The 17,129-nt window shown below is 35.3% G+C and overlaps 3 protein-coding genes across 4 annotated transcripts; 1 reads left to right on the top strand and 2 right to left on the bottom strand.

The window, feature by feature from the left end:
• The first annotated feature begins 1,765 nt into the window (after positions 1 to 1,765).
• On the top strand, positions 1,766 to 7,769 carry LOC7470724 (protein EARLY FLOWERING 3). The gene is made up of 4 exons (XM_024602745.2): positions 1,766 to 2,532; positions 3,379 to 4,250; positions 6,343 to 6,394; positions 6,500 to 7,769. The coding sequence occupies exons 1-4, from the start codon at positions 2,317 to 2,319 to the stop codon at positions 7,499 to 7,501; spliced, it is 2,142 nt and encodes a 713-aa protein (XP_024458513.1). The 5' UTR covers positions 1,766 to 2,316; the 3' UTR covers positions 7,502 to 7,769.
• A 387-nt stretch (positions 7,770 to 8,156) lies between these two features.
• On the bottom strand, positions 8,157 to 10,437 carry LOC127905484 (uncharacterized). The gene is made up of 6 exons (XM_052454083.1): positions 10,187 to 10,437; positions 9,698 to 9,970; positions 9,181 to 9,342; positions 9,006 to 9,059; positions 8,752 to 8,898; positions 8,157 to 8,660 (listed from the first exon to the last, which is right to left on the bottom strand). The coding sequence occupies exons 1-6, from the start codon at positions 10,301 to 10,303 to the stop codon at positions 8,277 to 8,279; spliced, it is 1,137 nt and encodes a 378-aa protein (XP_052310043.1). The 5' UTR covers positions 10,304 to 10,437; the 3' UTR covers positions 8,157 to 8,276.
• A 2,606-nt stretch (positions 10,438 to 13,043) lies between these two features.
• On the bottom strand, positions 13,044 to 15,783 carry LOC7462278 (uncharacterized). 2 transcript variants are annotated; one of them, XM_052454082.1, is made up of 8 exons: positions 15,582 to 15,783; positions 15,108 to 15,283; positions 14,930 to 15,016; positions 14,569 to 14,841; positions 14,321 to 14,482; positions 14,124 to 14,177; positions 13,807 to 13,953; positions 13,044 to 13,710 (listed from the first exon to the last, which is right to left on the bottom strand). In XM_052454082.1, exons 2-8 carry the CDS (start codon positions 15,279 to 15,281, stop codon positions 13,330 to 13,332), a joined length of 1,278 nt encoding a protein of 425 aa, XP_052310042.1. In that variant the 5' UTR covers positions 15,282 to 15,283; positions 15,582 to 15,783; the 3' UTR covers positions 13,044 to 13,329. The 2 variants fall into 2 exon arrangements, with proteins under 2 accessions (XP_052310042.1, XP_002308583.4); XM_002308547.4 differs by lacking the exon at positions 15,582 to 15,783 and having other exon boundaries at positions 15,108 to 15,549.
• Positions 15,784 to 17,129: the final 1,346 nt, after the last annotated feature.

The raw sequence follows: 17,129 nt of genomic DNA, 5'->3' as shown, positions 1-17,129 counted from the left end.
CAAGGATTCCAATAACACGGCAAAAGGTAATTTTTTATTGTTGGGAGCGCCACACTAGCTACCTAAAGACCGTGAACGCTTCTCATATGCTTGCGCTTATGTTGCACGCGTCAACCACTTTCTATTTAAACAATATTTTATATTAATTAAAATACTAAATTGCCCCCATTCAACTCGATAATAACAAAAAAAACATAACGAAAAAAATGAAAAGCTTTTGGAAGCAAGTTTTAAAATTTTTGCTTTTATGGTAATTGAATTATTTTATTATGCTTAAAAAAATAAAAAAACTAAAAAACTTTTAGATTCCATTTTTTTTTAAATGATTTTAAAGGTAATTGACTTTCTACTATATTTAAAAAATAATAAAAAGATAATTTTACCATAATCCCCATCCTCAATCTAAATTATATTTTATATTAAATTAAGTGAAATTTGATTTGATATGACATAATTAGCATGACAAGTAAATTAAATTAAATTAATGATCCTATCAAACCCCCCTTTTTTTAATCAAATAATGTAGTTTTAACATTTAAAAATAAAATTTAAAAATAATATTGTTTTAGATTTATCAAAATCAACCCAAAATAACTCACAGAACTCATTATACAGCCTTGCTTCGGGCCAAGTTTATTAAATTTGTGCATAATAAGCTGTCATTTAAGGCAAGGCAATGCTAAGGATGAGGAACATAAAACAAATGGTGTAAATTGCGAATTGCTTGGCAATGAGTGCAGGGACAAGGGAGTATGGTATTTTCTTTTGCATGTTCGAGGGAGGGCAGTGCTCTACAGTCTACAGGTAGGTGATTGTGAAGTTCCAGTCTAGAGAGAGAGAGAGAGAGAGAGAGCTAGCATGGAAATAGAATATTCATTAAACCAGAAGTTTATTATATAAAGGTTGCTCTAATTCGGTTGAGGGCATGAAAATCTAAGGGTGTTGGTGAGATTTGCGAATTAAGGAGAAAGAAACTTCAAGATCTCCAACTTCTCTCTCGTAACATTTTCATGAATTGTTTTGTTTATTTATTATTATTAGAAGAGATATTCAACGGATCATGGATTAAATCACAAGTGTAGCTTTCTTTCGATCCTTAGATCTCTACCTTTTTTTTTTAAAAAAAAAACAAAACACGGATCCTATTTTTATTTATCAAAGAGAGTAAGAGTGAAAGAAAATAAGATGTACTCTAATAACCTTTTATTATTTGCTCTAATCAGTGACTTTTATTTTTATTTTTTAAAAATCGATATCATTTTAATTTTTAATTTTTTTTTATTCGTTCATATCAACTCAAATCAATACCGAAGCTTTTCACATGTCAATTTTGAAATCGAATTGCATTTTATAATATGTTACGAAATTTGGCACTAGTCCACTCTCTCCTCGACGTGGCTGCTCACATCTATAGAAGAGTATATATTTGCTTTCACGAACTGTTTAGACAAAAATTATACCCATGATGCTGATGTCTTGAATTTCAGAATCCATTTCCAATGGATTTCCAGCTATTGGTTTATACGATACGATCATCAAAGTTTGAACAACTTGCACTATAGATTTTTGTATGCTCATGCTTATCCACTCCAACAATGGATTAAACACTGAAAGGGATGTTCGATATTTATTGGATTCATGTCTGCAACAGATATTAATACAAAAAGGACCAAAAAAAAAAAATTTACAAATTGGCAAGAGGCAAGGTGAACGAACCACACAATAAAGTTGTTCTCGTTCTATCCAAAAGGGGTCCACCATCTAGCACTTTTTTGCCCTTTACCCTTTTCAAAGACTATTTCGACCAATCCTATCGTTTCTCGAATCTCCTTTTTATTTCCGGTCTCTTTTAACCCTAAATGCCACACTCTTTATGTTCTGTCCTTCCTTCTCTTATTCCTGCTTCAAAGCACGTTTTTACTCACTTATTTGGCTAAAACAACCCCTTTTGGCATCTGGGTCGCTTTGATTTTAGTTCTTTTGGAGACATGGTCTATCTGGGTACTTGAGGTTCTGTTTTATTATTAAAATATTGAATCGGTTTTGATAAATTTGGGATATTTTGGCCTAGTGGGTTTTGATTTTGGAGGTCTCGGTTAACTGATTGGTTTTTGAGAAGAGGAACTGATTTCAGAATCTGGATCTGCATAAATTTCAGTTTTTGAAGCGGGTTTTGGTTAAAGTTTGATTTTTTTTTTTTGATCCTGGAGTGGTGGGTTCATGGGTTATTTGGTGGGTTAATGGTGAAATTAAAATTTTTTATTAGGAGTTTGTGTGGAATTTGAGATAGAGAGAGACAAATTGAGAGATTTGGAGATGAAGAGAGGGAAAGATTATGATAAGATAATGGGGCCTATGTTTCCTAGGCTTCATGTGAATGATACAGATAAAGGAGGGCCTAGAGCTCCCCCAAGGAACAAGATGGCTCTTTATGAGCAACTTAGTATTCCATCTCAAAGGTTTAATCCTGATGTTTTGCCTCGTAATTCGAGTAATACTAGCGACTTAGCTCCTACAGGATCCTCAAGCCAGGTACTTTCTGATGTATTTATATCTGTTGTTATTTATCTTTCGATATGGATTTTTCCTATCTATGCGACTTTTCTTGCAAGTGATGTTTATTAGAGTTGGTTCTGAGCAAGAGAAGTTCTGGTTTGGAATTAGATTTAGTAATGATCTAGAATGCTTCTGGTTCGTTAGAGTTGGTCTTTTGACTTGTTTTAATTTCATACCATGGCTGTTATATGGTTGTTGAGTTGTTTTTGGTTGTAAATTTTATAGTTTGAGGAACCCTTCACTTAAATTGGTCCTTTTCCGTGTCATGTTTAAGGTGGTTTATTTGTGTATTGTCTTTCAGAATTTCTTCTCGTTACTGCTTATTAGAAGAATAAAAGCATGGTTTCTATGTGGAAGCATGCACAAGTGGTTTAGCATTATTTTTCCTTAAGCTTGATGCTATGGTTGTTGACTATGGTGAAGGAGCCAACAAGCTATTTTCTGTTTAATGAGTAATATGACTAGGTTGAACATTATTGCCATAGAAGGTAATGAATGTGTTCCATATGGTGATGCTGCTAGTTGGTATTTATGATGTCTTAACTATGAGGCATTCTTATGCCATTAGCTCCTCGGAGAGATAATGATGGTGGTTGATACTGGGTCTTTATTGGGATGTTTAAGAGAAACTTTCACCTGAGAGAAACTATTTGTATTACATAATGGTTCCCTACAAGTTTCAAGCACTGGAAGGGGTTATGGTGGTCTGATATAAACTTTTATTCTTTGGATGCGTGCATGTGACTGCTTCTTGCTTTTGTTCTCTTTTAATAGGGATAGTGGTTTTACCTTTTCTGATCGTCATGAGTAATTGATATGCAGGGCAGTGGCCTTGAAAGACATTTTCCTTACCCTCATTATGTCCCTTCTCCAACACCCACTGATGTGGCTGAGAAATACCATTCTCGCCAGCCTGATGGAAGAAATTTGAACACTCCAGTGGCACCGCTGATGCAACGAAAGAAGGTAGGTGAAGAAGATGATTTTACAGTTCCTGTTTTTGTTCATTCCGGGAAGGGTCAAGGTCAGACTAAAATGCAGACTAGTGCTGCTCAGGAAAAACTCGCTTCCCTCTGCCCTACTTATTTGGGTCATTCATCGAGAATCCAAAATGCTGGTGATAATGGTCATATTGGCTCCACAGGTCTCAATCTGAGACCAGACACAAGTAACCAGAGTGAAGATAACCTAGAAGTGTGTGTCTCAAGTAGTGATCATATAGCAAGACATTCCACAAATTTGCGAACCAGAGAAAAGAATGACATTCCTGAAGAAGGCAATGCATCTCAAAATCAGCAATATCGAAATAACCTTGTGTCTAATTTTACCAGATTACATGAAAATGATACTTGTTTGCAACAAGAGACTTCAGCTAGGTTGCAATCAAATCACAGTGAACATGGTGACCATGTTCCTGAGTCGAGGAGGCAAAAGGAGAAAATAAACATTTTTCAGCCTGGAAATGACTCTCATTTGAGGAAGGATTGTAGTAGTCCCAATGAACCTGAAATTGACAGCGAATGTTTTGGAGACAAGACTTGTGGGTCACTGCAATTCAGAAATGGAGACAAAAGCAATGATGCCTCTGAGACCTCCATGGTGGATTCTGTATCAGTGTTGGATATTTCTCCAGATGATGTTGTGGGAATTATTGGTCAGAAACATTTCTGGAAAGCAAGAAGAGCAATTGCCAAGTAAGTCTTCTTGCTCACTTACTGCTACTCATGATTTTTTCGTCATGGAAAATTCATATTTTAGGTTTGCACAGAAAGGTTTTTCTAAATGTGGTGATTGATAGCATATTCTTATATAATGGATGAAATTATTACAGGTTTTGGCTTCATAAAATTTTTGCAGTGTCATATTTTTTTTAAAATGAGAACATGGAAAAATCTCATCTTGTTGTCTGTGGCCTTGCATTCCCCTTTGAGTTTGTCTCATGTCAAAGGGAAACACAAAAATATACTCTACAGACATAGCAGATTTCTTTGGCTCCACTATAGATTTTAGTGAGTTTGATTTTGATGCTTTGATCTTGATGCTCTTACATTTTTATTGTGTTCTCTTAATTTGAAACATGAGAGTATGTATATTCTTTCAGAATTTATGTTCATATTTTTTGTTGTTCTAAAAATGGCTTTTTCTCAGAACACTAAAATAATTTTGCTATAGTTCCAATGTTATTTGTGGCTGTATATTTGTAAAAATCGCCTCTGTTCTTGGATTAGGGCAGCCTGTAATTATAGTTGTTGATTTAAGTTTACTGTAGAATTTTGGGGTTTTCCTGATAGGATTGGAAAACATAAGGTGATGTTATTTTTCTATGGGGGAAGAGAATGATAAATGGAATCCAGGAAGGTTCTACATTTTCTTGGTCTTGGGATTAGTTTTCTTCTTATTTAAAAAATGTAGATCTATTGTTGAAATACTACGTGGAATACTAACTTTAGGAACATGGAATGATTCTTTGATTTTGAACTGAAGACTTGTAAACGTGGCTATGGGTAAGGGAAAACTCACTAGTGTGGAATCCCAGGATCTCTTCCAATCTGGCATGTTTATGTGTGCGAAGGCCCTCGATAGCGTTTTAATGGCGGATCATCTGACAGCAGGGAGATGGACAATACTAATTTGAGGTACTTTGTCAATGTGCCCCCGAGACTGGATCATCTCAAAAATGCCCTTTTGCTTCTGCTTTTGGGTACATTCCTGTCTCGGTTTGGTGTTGCTCAATTTTCCCTGCAACTTTTTTTCTCCATTTGTGGTACTCGAGGGCTTGGCGCAAGAAGGCAACGAGGGGTGGTGGATGATCCCAGGTGATATTGCTGGGCGAGTCATGGAAGAGAGAAACTGGAGGATAACTGCCAGTGTGGGATTATTGGTGGACTGGGTGGTGAATATAATTGTTTTGTCTTTGGTGTTTTAAGTTGGAAGATTTATGGGGCCAGAATTCCTTTTGTTTGTGCCAATATTTTTCGTGATTTTCCTGATGTACAATTTGCACATGTACTCATTTTTTTTTAACTAAACTGATTCTATATCTTTAAATTTAAAACAGAGTTGTAAATTATGTACATGATGCAACTGCAATGCTGGCTTGAGGTCCTGTCTATTTTTTGGACTGAATATGTTTTGAGTATGCAACTATGCTTAAGAATTTATTTACCAGAAAATTGAAGAGCTGAAAACATGTATTATTCTGAACCAAAATGTTAGTTCAGTGCGTGAAGCTTCAACATTTACATTTGGATGGCTCAGTGACTGTATTCTAGTTTTGAATTCTGTGTTGTTTCTTTCTCTTCCTCACCCTTCCCCTCCCCTTTTGTGTATATTTCTTTTCCCGTGACATTATCTTCTTGTTTTCAGTAGAATAATATGCCATTGTGGTTCTATTTGTATAGTAGTGCATAATGATATGATTTCTGCCAAGTGTTTGTAAGTATAGTTGTAGAAGGCTTCAAAGTTTTGGTGGCCTCATGGAAATAGGCATCATGGTTTTTTAGACAAAAACTAACCACTCAACTAATAAATCAAACATTAGATTTTGCATTTCCTGCAGAAAATGGCCTGTGTGAACTTTTTAAAATTTTATTTGAACCAAGTGCTTGCCTGGTTTTAATTTCTGGTCTGCATTGAGGTCTTTAAAGAATAATGCTACGTTGTGCCTGGTTGTGAACAAATGTTGAGGCAAGATGATTCTGCTGTTCCTTCTATGTGCTTACCAGAACATGTTACAAACTCTTGTGGCTTTTTTGTCCTTGATCCAACTCCTGTTACTTTCTACAGTCAACAAAGAGTGTTTTCCGTACAACTGTTCGAGTTGCATAGACTGATAAAGGTAAGGTGGTCCTTGTTAAGTAGCTTGTTCTAGCCCGGTAATGGGTTTCATTGAATTTATGCTTGCTTGGAAAGACAGTGCCTTTAAAAATTCTCGTTCATACAGGTTCAGCAACTGATCGCAGGATCCCCACATGTCTTACTTGAGGAAGAGGTTCATCTGGCCAAACCTCCTATGAAGGGCTCTCCTTGTAAGAACCTTCCATCAGAATGTGCTGTAACACCTCCAGTTCATGTTGCCAAGCACAAAGATAATTCAGAGAACCCAAACCATAAGATGGAATGTTTTGCAGAGAATGCAGTTGGGAAGACACCCTTTGCTTCTGTGAAAAATGGTCAGCCTCCAAATTTCGGGCCCCATGCAGGACCGACAACAGTTCCCATGGCTTCTGACACCAAAATGGCTCCTTGGTGTTTCCATCCTCCTCCTGGACTTCAATGGTTAGTTCCTGTAATGTCCCCCTCAGAAGGATTTGTATATAAGCCTTACACTGCCCCTGGATTCATGGGATCGGGTTGTGGAGGATGTGGACCTTTTGGGCCAATTCCCTTGACAGACAACTTTATGACTTCAGCTTATGCGATTCCAACATCTCATTATCATCAAGGTATTGGGGTCTCACCAGGTGCTCCTCCAGTTGGTAATGCTTGCTTCGCCCCATATGGCATGCCAGGAATGAACCCAGCCATCTCAGGTTCTGCAGGGTCTGGTTCCTGTGGTCAAACTGCTCAGTTTCCAGGAGGCATTTTGAGCTCGAACATGCCACATCAAAGCTCATGTAATGAACGGACTCAAAAGAGTGAAGCTGTTTTAGAAGGTATGAAGCTTCGGGCATCTAAAAACACTTCGGTACAAGGAAGTACAGGTAGTAGTCCCAGTGGCAGAGTGCAAGGGGTTGGGACTGTTCAAGCCGCTGATGGAAGAGCTGCGTTCCCACCTTTCCCAGTGACTCCTCCTTGCCCTGAGGGAGCCCCTCAGCATCAAGAGACAGACCAGCTGTCGAAAGTGATCAAGGTTGTGCCTCACAATGGTAGATCTGCTACTGAATCAGTAGCTCGAATTTTCCAATCCATACAGGAAGGGAGAAAACAATACGACTCTCTTTAGCTTTTTTTTATAGTGTCTGACAATTGTTGGTAAACAACATGAGACACATCTGAGTTGCTAATGGTTCTTGGTTATTTGCTCCTCGGTTTTTTTATTGGTATAATGTGTAATGTACTCTCCTCTTTTCAGACCTGATTGTAGGCTATTTGTATGTAGATAGTCTGTAAGAAAACAGCGATGTAACATGAATGTCGTGGTCTTCATGCTGTTGTATACTTGCTTGTACTGTGCTGAAATAATTTTACAGAGTTATTATGGATCTTAAAAAGGGAGGATACATTCTGCACTGACGACTTCCGATTCTCTCTCTCACTTAAAAAAAAATATTGCATTTCTAAAATTTTCTTCTTTGAAGTTGTCTTCGCTGGTCAATTATCCAGTGCAGTGGAAGTCCCATCCTGTTTCAGAAACCAGGATTTGTAACATGATTTTGCGTCACTTGCGATTTCAAGTAGCTGCAAGAGCCAAGACTTGCATTTTCTCACTTTGAAGGACACTGCCATGCCAAAATTTCACATGCAAATCTGGTGATATTCAATTCATACCACAAGTAATCTTCAAGTTTGAGCGTAATCAGAAAGAGTAAACCAACAATCATATTGTTGAGGTTTATATTCAAAATAAAGTTGATGACGGATCAAAGGACTGCTGGATGAATCTCCTAAACATCTTTTCCAAACCATATTTCAAAGAAAAACGTTTCAAGACACTTATTTTTTAGGTTTATATTAAAAAAAACGTTTCAAGACATTTATTTTTTAGGTTTTCAATACTCTCATGGACAACGATAGCTTTGACCTGGCCCTCCGAAGAAAAATGTAGCTTCATCATTTGCATTCCCTGCTTTGTAATTAACTGCAGAGTAGCAATTATATTCGTCTTTCCAAACGGCAACAAAGGTAGGGTACTTGTATGACTTAGAATAATCCAGAATCCTTGGCTGTCCAATGAAACATGCAAAACCATACAATTCCTCCGCGTCATATCCACTTCCCATGGCTGTCTTTGTGTGGGGAGTTTTCCTGACATTAACACTATAAACTTGTCCTCCCCATTCAACAGATGTGGCACTGTGTTTTAGCAAAGAGAAGAGACTTCCAGGCCAGTATCCAACAGCAATGTTGTGAAATACCAGCCACCAATTGGTTGTGGTTGGATCCTATGTGGTTCAGCAGATGAAACTTATGTCAATTGCAACATCATTAGTAAATGTTTCAACGAAGATAGAAAAGAAAAGATTACTTCATTACCATGAAGATGTTGATTGGGAGAACATACTGTTGTTGAAATGAACTAGAACCGGGCTCAACAGCTCCACCAAGAGCAATTTCGGTGCTAGTTTGCACGAATCCATAACAAGTAAGGTCAAAGCAACCTGTTTTCTTGTATCCATCAACCTAACAGAAAATGAAAATGAAAGGGCATGAAAATTGTCAATAACTGACGTAGAAATATTGTTGTCTGAACATTCTTCTGCAAATATGTATTTTTCAGAAGAACTTACAGTCCAGTACACAAAAAATCTAGTCCGTGCATCACTATATTCTGCAGGGTGTACCTGGAAAGAAATTAGTAACATGGAGAGCAGAATAAGGACATCAAGCTATTTCAGAATAAAGATCACTAACTCTATAAGAACAACCGGAGGTTTACACTATCCTATTTATTGATGAACTAACCGTCCATCCTGCTTCCACGCTTTCAAAATTGTTCACTGCACCACTCTTAAGCCAGATTTGAGCAGTAGTGAATTCAGGTAACCTTTCAACATGTGGGTTCCAGACATTTATTTCTCCACTGGCTCCAACATAATTGTATCCATATGTCAAAAGGATTGCGGTCTGGTTCAGGAAGAAAATCAATTTTTAGTGTTAGACATCAGTATTATCATAGGGGCTGATACGGAGATGATTACTATAGTATATAGCATCAGAATCACAACAAAGAAGTGGTTTTAGTTGCTGTGTATGGAGCAGGAAAGTTTTCAGTACAGGTGTGCGACTGTCATCATAAACAAAAGCATGTACCTGATACTAGTCGAAGACCGAAAAAGAAGAGAATGCTCTTGATATTTAAGCCTTTCATAGCTGTGATATATAAATTTGAAAAGTATATATAGAACATGCAGATTATTCATTAGCATAAGATTAGTGTACATGCAACCATCAAGTTCATGGGTTTTAAAAGGATGCTTACAGAACGATTTTCTGGAGTAGGATAAAGAATTGAGCCTTTGGTGTTGTTGAGGTGCATAAAGCGATCCTGAGTGGCTATTTTTTTTGTCCCTTTGAGATGTTCAGGGCTCTTTCTCCCATTAGTTCTCAATAACTCCCGCCTTCGGATTCTGCGGATAGGAATAGTTCCCTTTGGACAACTACCTCTTTTTTTCCAAAGTTGAGACACAACTGGCCGAGAATTCTCGCGTTCTCCATTTGGAGTCTCTGTTGAAGGAATAAAACTGGGTTGCATCTGCATATTTTGGGAAGCTTAGAGATAACAGTTGACACTGTCTGGTGGATTTTGGGAGGAAGAAATGAATAATAGTAAAAACAAGACCATACGCAAAGAACATGGATTTTCATGGAAGGATTCATGCCTTTTTTTAGCAGATTCACTAATCACTATTGCAAATTTAAGTACGAAAATTAAAGGGAAAGGTTTATGAAATGGAGCTTGGAGATTCACCTGAATAGTATGGTTTTTCAGAGCAGGATGATCAAAAGCAGGTTGCTTGTAGATATCAACACAAGCAATAATATCTCCATCTTCACTCTGCAAGAACAATACCAAGTGGCAATACATTAGGCTTACTATCCATGGCTTAATAAGTAAAAAAACAAGGGGTTAATTCTATTTTGTCAAGATTTTAATTTGCAAAATTGGAATAAACGCTTCCATGGATACATGGGAAAAACAAGTGATGTAGATGACAACCACACAATAGAAAATAACTAATTAGACATAATTGAAGTCGATCGAGGTTGTCAAATATAATCTTAATTGGTATTTTTATTACCGCATAAATAACTCTATATATTTTTTCTTTATAAGAGGTTTATATAAATCAAAAACTAACTTAAACAATATAGGAAACCTGAAAATTAAAAAAAGAAAAGAAAAAAGAATTGAAGTTCTAAACAAATTAATAAAAAATAAAATTATCAATCTAATTTTCTAAATTGAATAAGAAAGAAAAAATTATAAAGAGAAATATTTTTCTAAACTAAATAAAAAATAACAATCACTTAGCAAAATAATAACTTTCTAAAATTCATTTTGTATCAATCTCCCTTGGATGGAGCAAACTCGCCCTCGAATTCAAAATGTTTTTGCTTTAATCTCGGTGTATATCCAATCAAACTACTTTGATATCATTTAACATAGATGGAAGCAAAAGATAATGGAGTTTCTTACTTATCAAAATCTTCAAAGACCAAGAACACCATAACTATAAAGAGATTTTCAAACACTTAATTTTATTCATTCATGTCTTCACTTGTCAAAAGCTATTACAATCTTTTATATAGAAAAAAATAAAAAAGTCTAATAATAACGAATAATAAAAAAAAATAGGAAAAAATAAAATTAACAAATAAAAATATTTATTTTCTTAAAAAAAAATCATGCATCAATCTCTCGAGTTGGAAAGACGTCAACCTCGAGTTCATACCTCAGTCAACCACCGTCCTCCATGAACATCCTTTGTGTGCAGGTTATTTTATTATGGGTTCCTAATATAATATATTTGTATGCATTGTTCCATTTTGGGTTTCACTACTGAATTTTCAATAATAGCAACTTAGCACAAACAAAAACAACACACCAGAAAACAACAAGCTATAAATATAACCCTAATTAGTATTTTTATCACTGCAAAATATCTTTGATATAGTTAGTTTTTTTTAATAAATTTATAACTTCTTAAATAATCTCAAAACACAACCTAAACAACTATAGGAAATAAAAATATAAAACAACCAATTTGATTTCTTAAACTAAATAGAAAAAAAATAACATAAAAAAAATATTTCCCTGAACTAAAGATCCGTTTATTTAAGCTTATCAACCTGAGTTTCAAAAACTCAGACAAGGAAATAATAATGACTAAGAAAAATAATTTGTCCCTGGAAATCTTGTTGCATCAACAAGCTAAAAAACTTGGACTAAAAGATACAGTTTCTTCTCCAACAGGTGAGATCTGAAGAGGAAATTTATGAAGTACAATACAATATTTAGCCCAAAGCATAAGCAGTGAGTTCATGCAATCTTTTAGTGTAAAATCCAGAAGCTCTTATATAAATCCTAAATCTTGTAGCAAAAACCTCATCTCTAGATGAGATTCATCATACATTGAGACTCGATGGAGTGACATCATTTGAAAAGAAATTGATATGAAAACAATTACGCATCTGAGGGTGTTAGTATGAAAATTAGCTGATAAGAAGAAAGAAAATCATGTCAGCACTGGCTCATGATAATGTTTGTTTGAAGATAGTGTATATAACTACATGGCATCATATACCTTAATGGTCTTGACTGCAGGTTTATTGAGAAGCTTTAACCTCCTATTGATTTCAGATCGATGTTTTCTAGCTTTAGTTTTGCCATTTACTCCATTGCTCAATATGCAAAGTAGTATCAGCAACACAAGCATGGAAAGTCTTTTCTCCATCTGTATGAAAATTCTGTTCTCTAGCTATCTGTTCCTCTCTCTCTTGCACTCTAAGATGAAGAACACGAATAGACTCTCTTTTCTCAGAGCAGGAGGAAAGACAGCCCCAGAAACATATATAGAGGCATATGAACTCCCCAGAAAGGAAGTTGAAATTTGAAAACAGAAAAGATTTTTCAGTCCTGGAAAACATTAATTGCATTCCAAGCTATTTCGAAAACCTTGGATTGTATATCACTATGATCGCCTTTTCTTTCCATGAAAAGATTACCAAATTCTCCCGCTGTAGGATTTACGATAAAGATCAAGATTTACGTCCTATGGACAGCAGGTGATTTCCTTATCCTATAATTAGCCCTCTAAGTCAGCATAATATAACTTTTTTGAGTCGGATTTCATGACGGAGTCTAGGAAGATAAAATTAACAACTAATAAAGGAAAATGCAAGGCAAAGACAAGAAGAAAATGGACATATACAATATTTGGTTACTTCATATTTTGAAAATACAAAAAATTATTCTGAAACCATTATTTTATGTCTCTGTTTTTATTTCTTTAACTAAACACATTTTTATCCTCGCAGTCTTGTTTTTCCCGGGATAATAACCAAATGTTATTATCATAAAACTCCCAAATGCAAAACGGCATTTATTGGAGACATGGTCAATTTCAGTTTTGCTGTTGCACATAGAAACAAGACAGGAACAACTGCATTCTCTGATTCTTAAAGTTCTTCTGCCAAGTGTTCTAAGAATTTGATTTCTTCATGTGATTATGTTTTCTATTTTTAAATGCAAGAATCTTTTTATCAAGGGAAGCGTGTATGCATTTACATTTGGCAAGACAGAACCTATGAGTTACAGAAGCAAAGAATCTGAAATAAGTCAAGCTTCATCAATTCAGCGCACTTGGGAATTGATAAGATATTTGTTGTTGCCACCTTTTACATTACAATCTTAATTGAAGCAACTAGGCAGGTCCAAATAAAGAAATTGCATGGTGCTCAAGTTACAGCGTGGTTTTTTATGATCATCCATATTAAAACTAGAAGATAACGTGACAAGCTATAATTTATAGGATGCCATTAAATATAGCTTGAGTACAGTAAAATCTATCTTGAAATGACCTGCATCCTAGCAGACATTAAAAGTTATGATCAAGGGCACAGGGGATTCTGACCAGGCCCTCCGTAATAGAACTCAGGATCTTCTATGTAATCACCAATATACTCAGCATCATAGCACCTGTACTCGTGTAAGAAAGTTGAGACCCACTCTGGGAACTTCAAGACTAGAGAATTTTCACGAATTCGCATTCTCTTGATACAACCGGAATTGCCTGATACATAATCAGGAAATTGTCCATTACCCATAGCTGTCTTAGTATGGGGAGGATGCTCCAGTTTTGAGCTGTACACTTCCCCTCCCCACTCAGCTGTTTCTGCATTACCACGCAACCAAGCAAACAAGTCAGGTGGCCAGTAACCCAGATTAATTTTCTCTCCATACTGCACCCACCAGTTGCCTGTGTTTGGGTCCTAAAACAAAATAAGATAAAAGAGAGATGTTTCAGATGATGGGGGTGACTGAGGTGGGGAAAAGGCCACCATCAACCAACAATTAACTTTTCTGACCTTAAATATGAAAAGGGTTATTTGATATGGGAGACCAGAAGGGACTGAAAGAGGATATATCGCTGCACCAAGAGCAATTTCACTGCTAGTTTGAACGAAACCAGGACATGTAAGATCAAAGCAACCTGTTTTCTTTGATGCATCAGCCTGATTCCAGACAGAAGAGAAAATAGTGAATCAAGACTTGTGCTGGCTTTTTCAAAATGGATGAGATTTTAACACTGTCACTTATTCATGAAGTTAAGTAATGCTTCGACAAGCACATTTCTCTTGATTTAGAGCTTGCGTGCAACAAGATAGGCCTGGCTTGAACTTACAGTCCAATACACAAATAATCGAGTTTTTCTGTCTCCATAAACACTTGGATTTACCTGCAAAGTTGAGAAGTGTTCTGGAAAATCAGATTTTGTGCAAGAAAAACTGAACATTGCACGGAGACAACAAACAATATGCAGTTGTGTAGCTTTGAGTTATGTAAATCAAACACAGTACTAATTAACAGTGTTTTGCTAACCGCCCATCCAGCTTCGACACTCTCAAAATCATAGTAAGGACCACTTTTCAGACTAACTTGAGAAGTACTGTATTCATCATCAGATTCAACATGAGGATTCCAAACTTTTATGTCTCCCTTAACCCCTGAATAACTATACCCTTCTGTGAGCAGTATAGCCACCTGATTAGCATAGCGCAAAATTAGATACCGTTCAAGTAGGACACAATGAATGTCATACATGCTTAATTAGAAACGATGTTCTATACCGAGCGATTACTCTGCTGAAGGTTTGAGCTGATGTCTTTATTGATACGAGTAAGCGGAGGAGAAGAACAAGGCTTCTTCCTTCCATAGTCTTCAAGTGAATTTGTTTTAAGCGGTACTTTTTGCGGTAATCTTCGGACTGGAATTGTTCCCTTAGGACAGCTTCCACTTTTCTGCCATAGTCGTGATGCTAAATTCATTGAAGAGTCTTGATTCTGCAATCTATTTGCTTTTGTTGTTGTTTCCTCTATATTTGGATCGTAACTGGGTGCCATCTGAATAAAAAATGAAGTTGAAACAATTTAAGCTAGAAAAACAATCGGAGAAAAGGACTTCTGCTAAAGTAAATAGTAAAAATATGACCTGGATGGTGTGATTCCTTAAAGCAGGATGATCAAAAGCAGGCTGCTTGTAGATGTCGATGCAATCTATAATATCACCATCTCCTCTCTACAGGCACAAATATTGTCAGTGATTGAATAATCTACCCGTTCCACTACAAACAGAAGAGAAGTCCCCAGATTTAGCAGGAAACTTGTACCTGAAGTCTGCTTACTGTGTTGCTTTTGAGGTGTTTTATCTTCTCTCTGACTTCCAAAATCTTCTTTCCCGGCATCAAGTTACACTCCCCGATCCCAAAACCAAAAATAATTATTCCCAACAGAATCACCATTCCTTCAAGTGGCAAACCGCGAGAACAGAAGCTTCCAGCCATTTCTTACAGGAAAAAGTTACTTTAATCAATAGTAAATCTTGGAAAAAACAATGCTTCACATAATCCCCTGCCCCATTAATGACAAATGAACTTGAATGTGATGTAATCATCACTTGATGATGATCAAATCATGCGGACATTCCAAGTACTTTCAAATTCAAAAGCACACAGAGTTGGTATGGTACACCTTCTAATCATCCATTTTACGTTTCCATCATGTCATGTGATATGCAAAATGTGAAACATGCATATACAGTAGGTTCTTGAAGAATATAATTTTGGAACATTCTGGGACCAAACCTGGAGGCTGTAGTGACCAACTTTTGAGATGAGCAATTAAGCTGTCAATAGCTTAACCTAACTCCTGTTGATATTATGTTGCAACTCTTTGGATCCCCATATCTTGACTAAGTAGAAAGAACATTTCCCAGCACATACAGTCCGGGGAATTTGACCATACAATCTTTGCCACTTGGTAATCAACACCATCATGATTTCCCATCATCAAAACACGTAATTGTAAGGTGAAGTGTAGAAATCAAATTAGATCCATTTATGTTAATTATATCTTTTCTTGCTGTTTTTCATATTGTAATCCCATCAATTTATGCTAAAACCTAATCCAGAAAACATTTAAGCGTAATCCCATCAAGAACACTTGAAATCTTCAAACCAAATCACGGGTCCAACGCCTTTGGTGTAAAACTTCAACAACCTGGCAACGGGATTGAAAAACTTCGGAAATTGGCTGCAGTGATTTCAACCGCGCACGGAAATATTTAGCTGAAGTCTTGTTCTTTGTTAGTAGTTTTGAAATTCTTTTTGTATCTGGTTGAACTTTTTCGTAAAAAAAAAAAATATAATGGAATTCTCTATAGCACATTGATCAGAATTTTCAACTAGAGTCAGTTTAAGTCATAGGTATCCAATTGGATCCTGTATTTAATTTTTATCTTATACTGGTTTTTTTTTTCCGCACATGTACCATTCAATTGTGTATTTATTATTTTTTATTAGTTTTTTATGAATTAATTCAATAGTTAATAGTTGAAAAATACAAAGTCTATGTATATTTATTATAATAACTCCTGAAAATAAGTATAGTTAAGATTAAAATAATATTCTTTATATCATGCTATTGTAAGAAATGTCATTTTTTCAACAAAAAAGAAAAAAAAGAAAGAAAGAGCATCATTTTTTTCTTGCAATGTACATAAAAAATCGTTTCAACTAAAAATAACAATTCTATCATTTTTTTAATTAAAACTAAAGTTAGTTTGGTTAACTGATAAAACTAATTATGATCAAATATAAAACTAAAAATATGATAAATTAATATTAATCTAAACCATTTTTATTCTAATTGCTTATATTCTATAATTGAAAACTCTTGAAAAAAAACTCGATAAAAATGAAACTTGACATGATATTGGACCTCAAATATTTATATTTATATTTCAATATTATAAAATTAAAATGCTTTCTCCTAACAAAATTACTATTATATTAAAATATTTGTGAATTATGTTTTATTAAAGAAGTTATCTGTTCAAATAAAATCTATATATAAAAAATGCATAAGGTGTATGGTGTGAATAAAAAAATTATTCAGAATTCTTTAATTTTTAACTTGATAATATTAGCATTGTAGTTTTTATGAATTCATTTATTTTAAAGAGTTCATCCTTATTATTTGTGAGTAAAATAATAAAGATATAGGCTTGAATTGAAATTTTATGTTACCTTTTGACAAATGAATTCTTTTTTCATATTAGTAGAATTGGTCAAAAGGAATAAAACTTTTAATCTAAAAGAGTTAAAAAGTAACACAAGACAGTAACTAAGGAT

This window comes from Populus trichocarpa, chromosome 6 (genome assembly GCF_000002775.5).
Source record: "Populus trichocarpa isolate Nisqually-1 chromosome 6, P.trichocarpa_v4.1, whole genome shotgun sequence".
NCBI lineage: Eukaryota > Viridiplantae > Streptophyta > Magnoliopsida > Malpighiales > Salicaceae > Populus > Populus trichocarpa.
The sequence above is the reverse complement of the archived record's forward strand: the minus strand, read 5'-3'. Positions and strand labels throughout refer to the sequence as shown.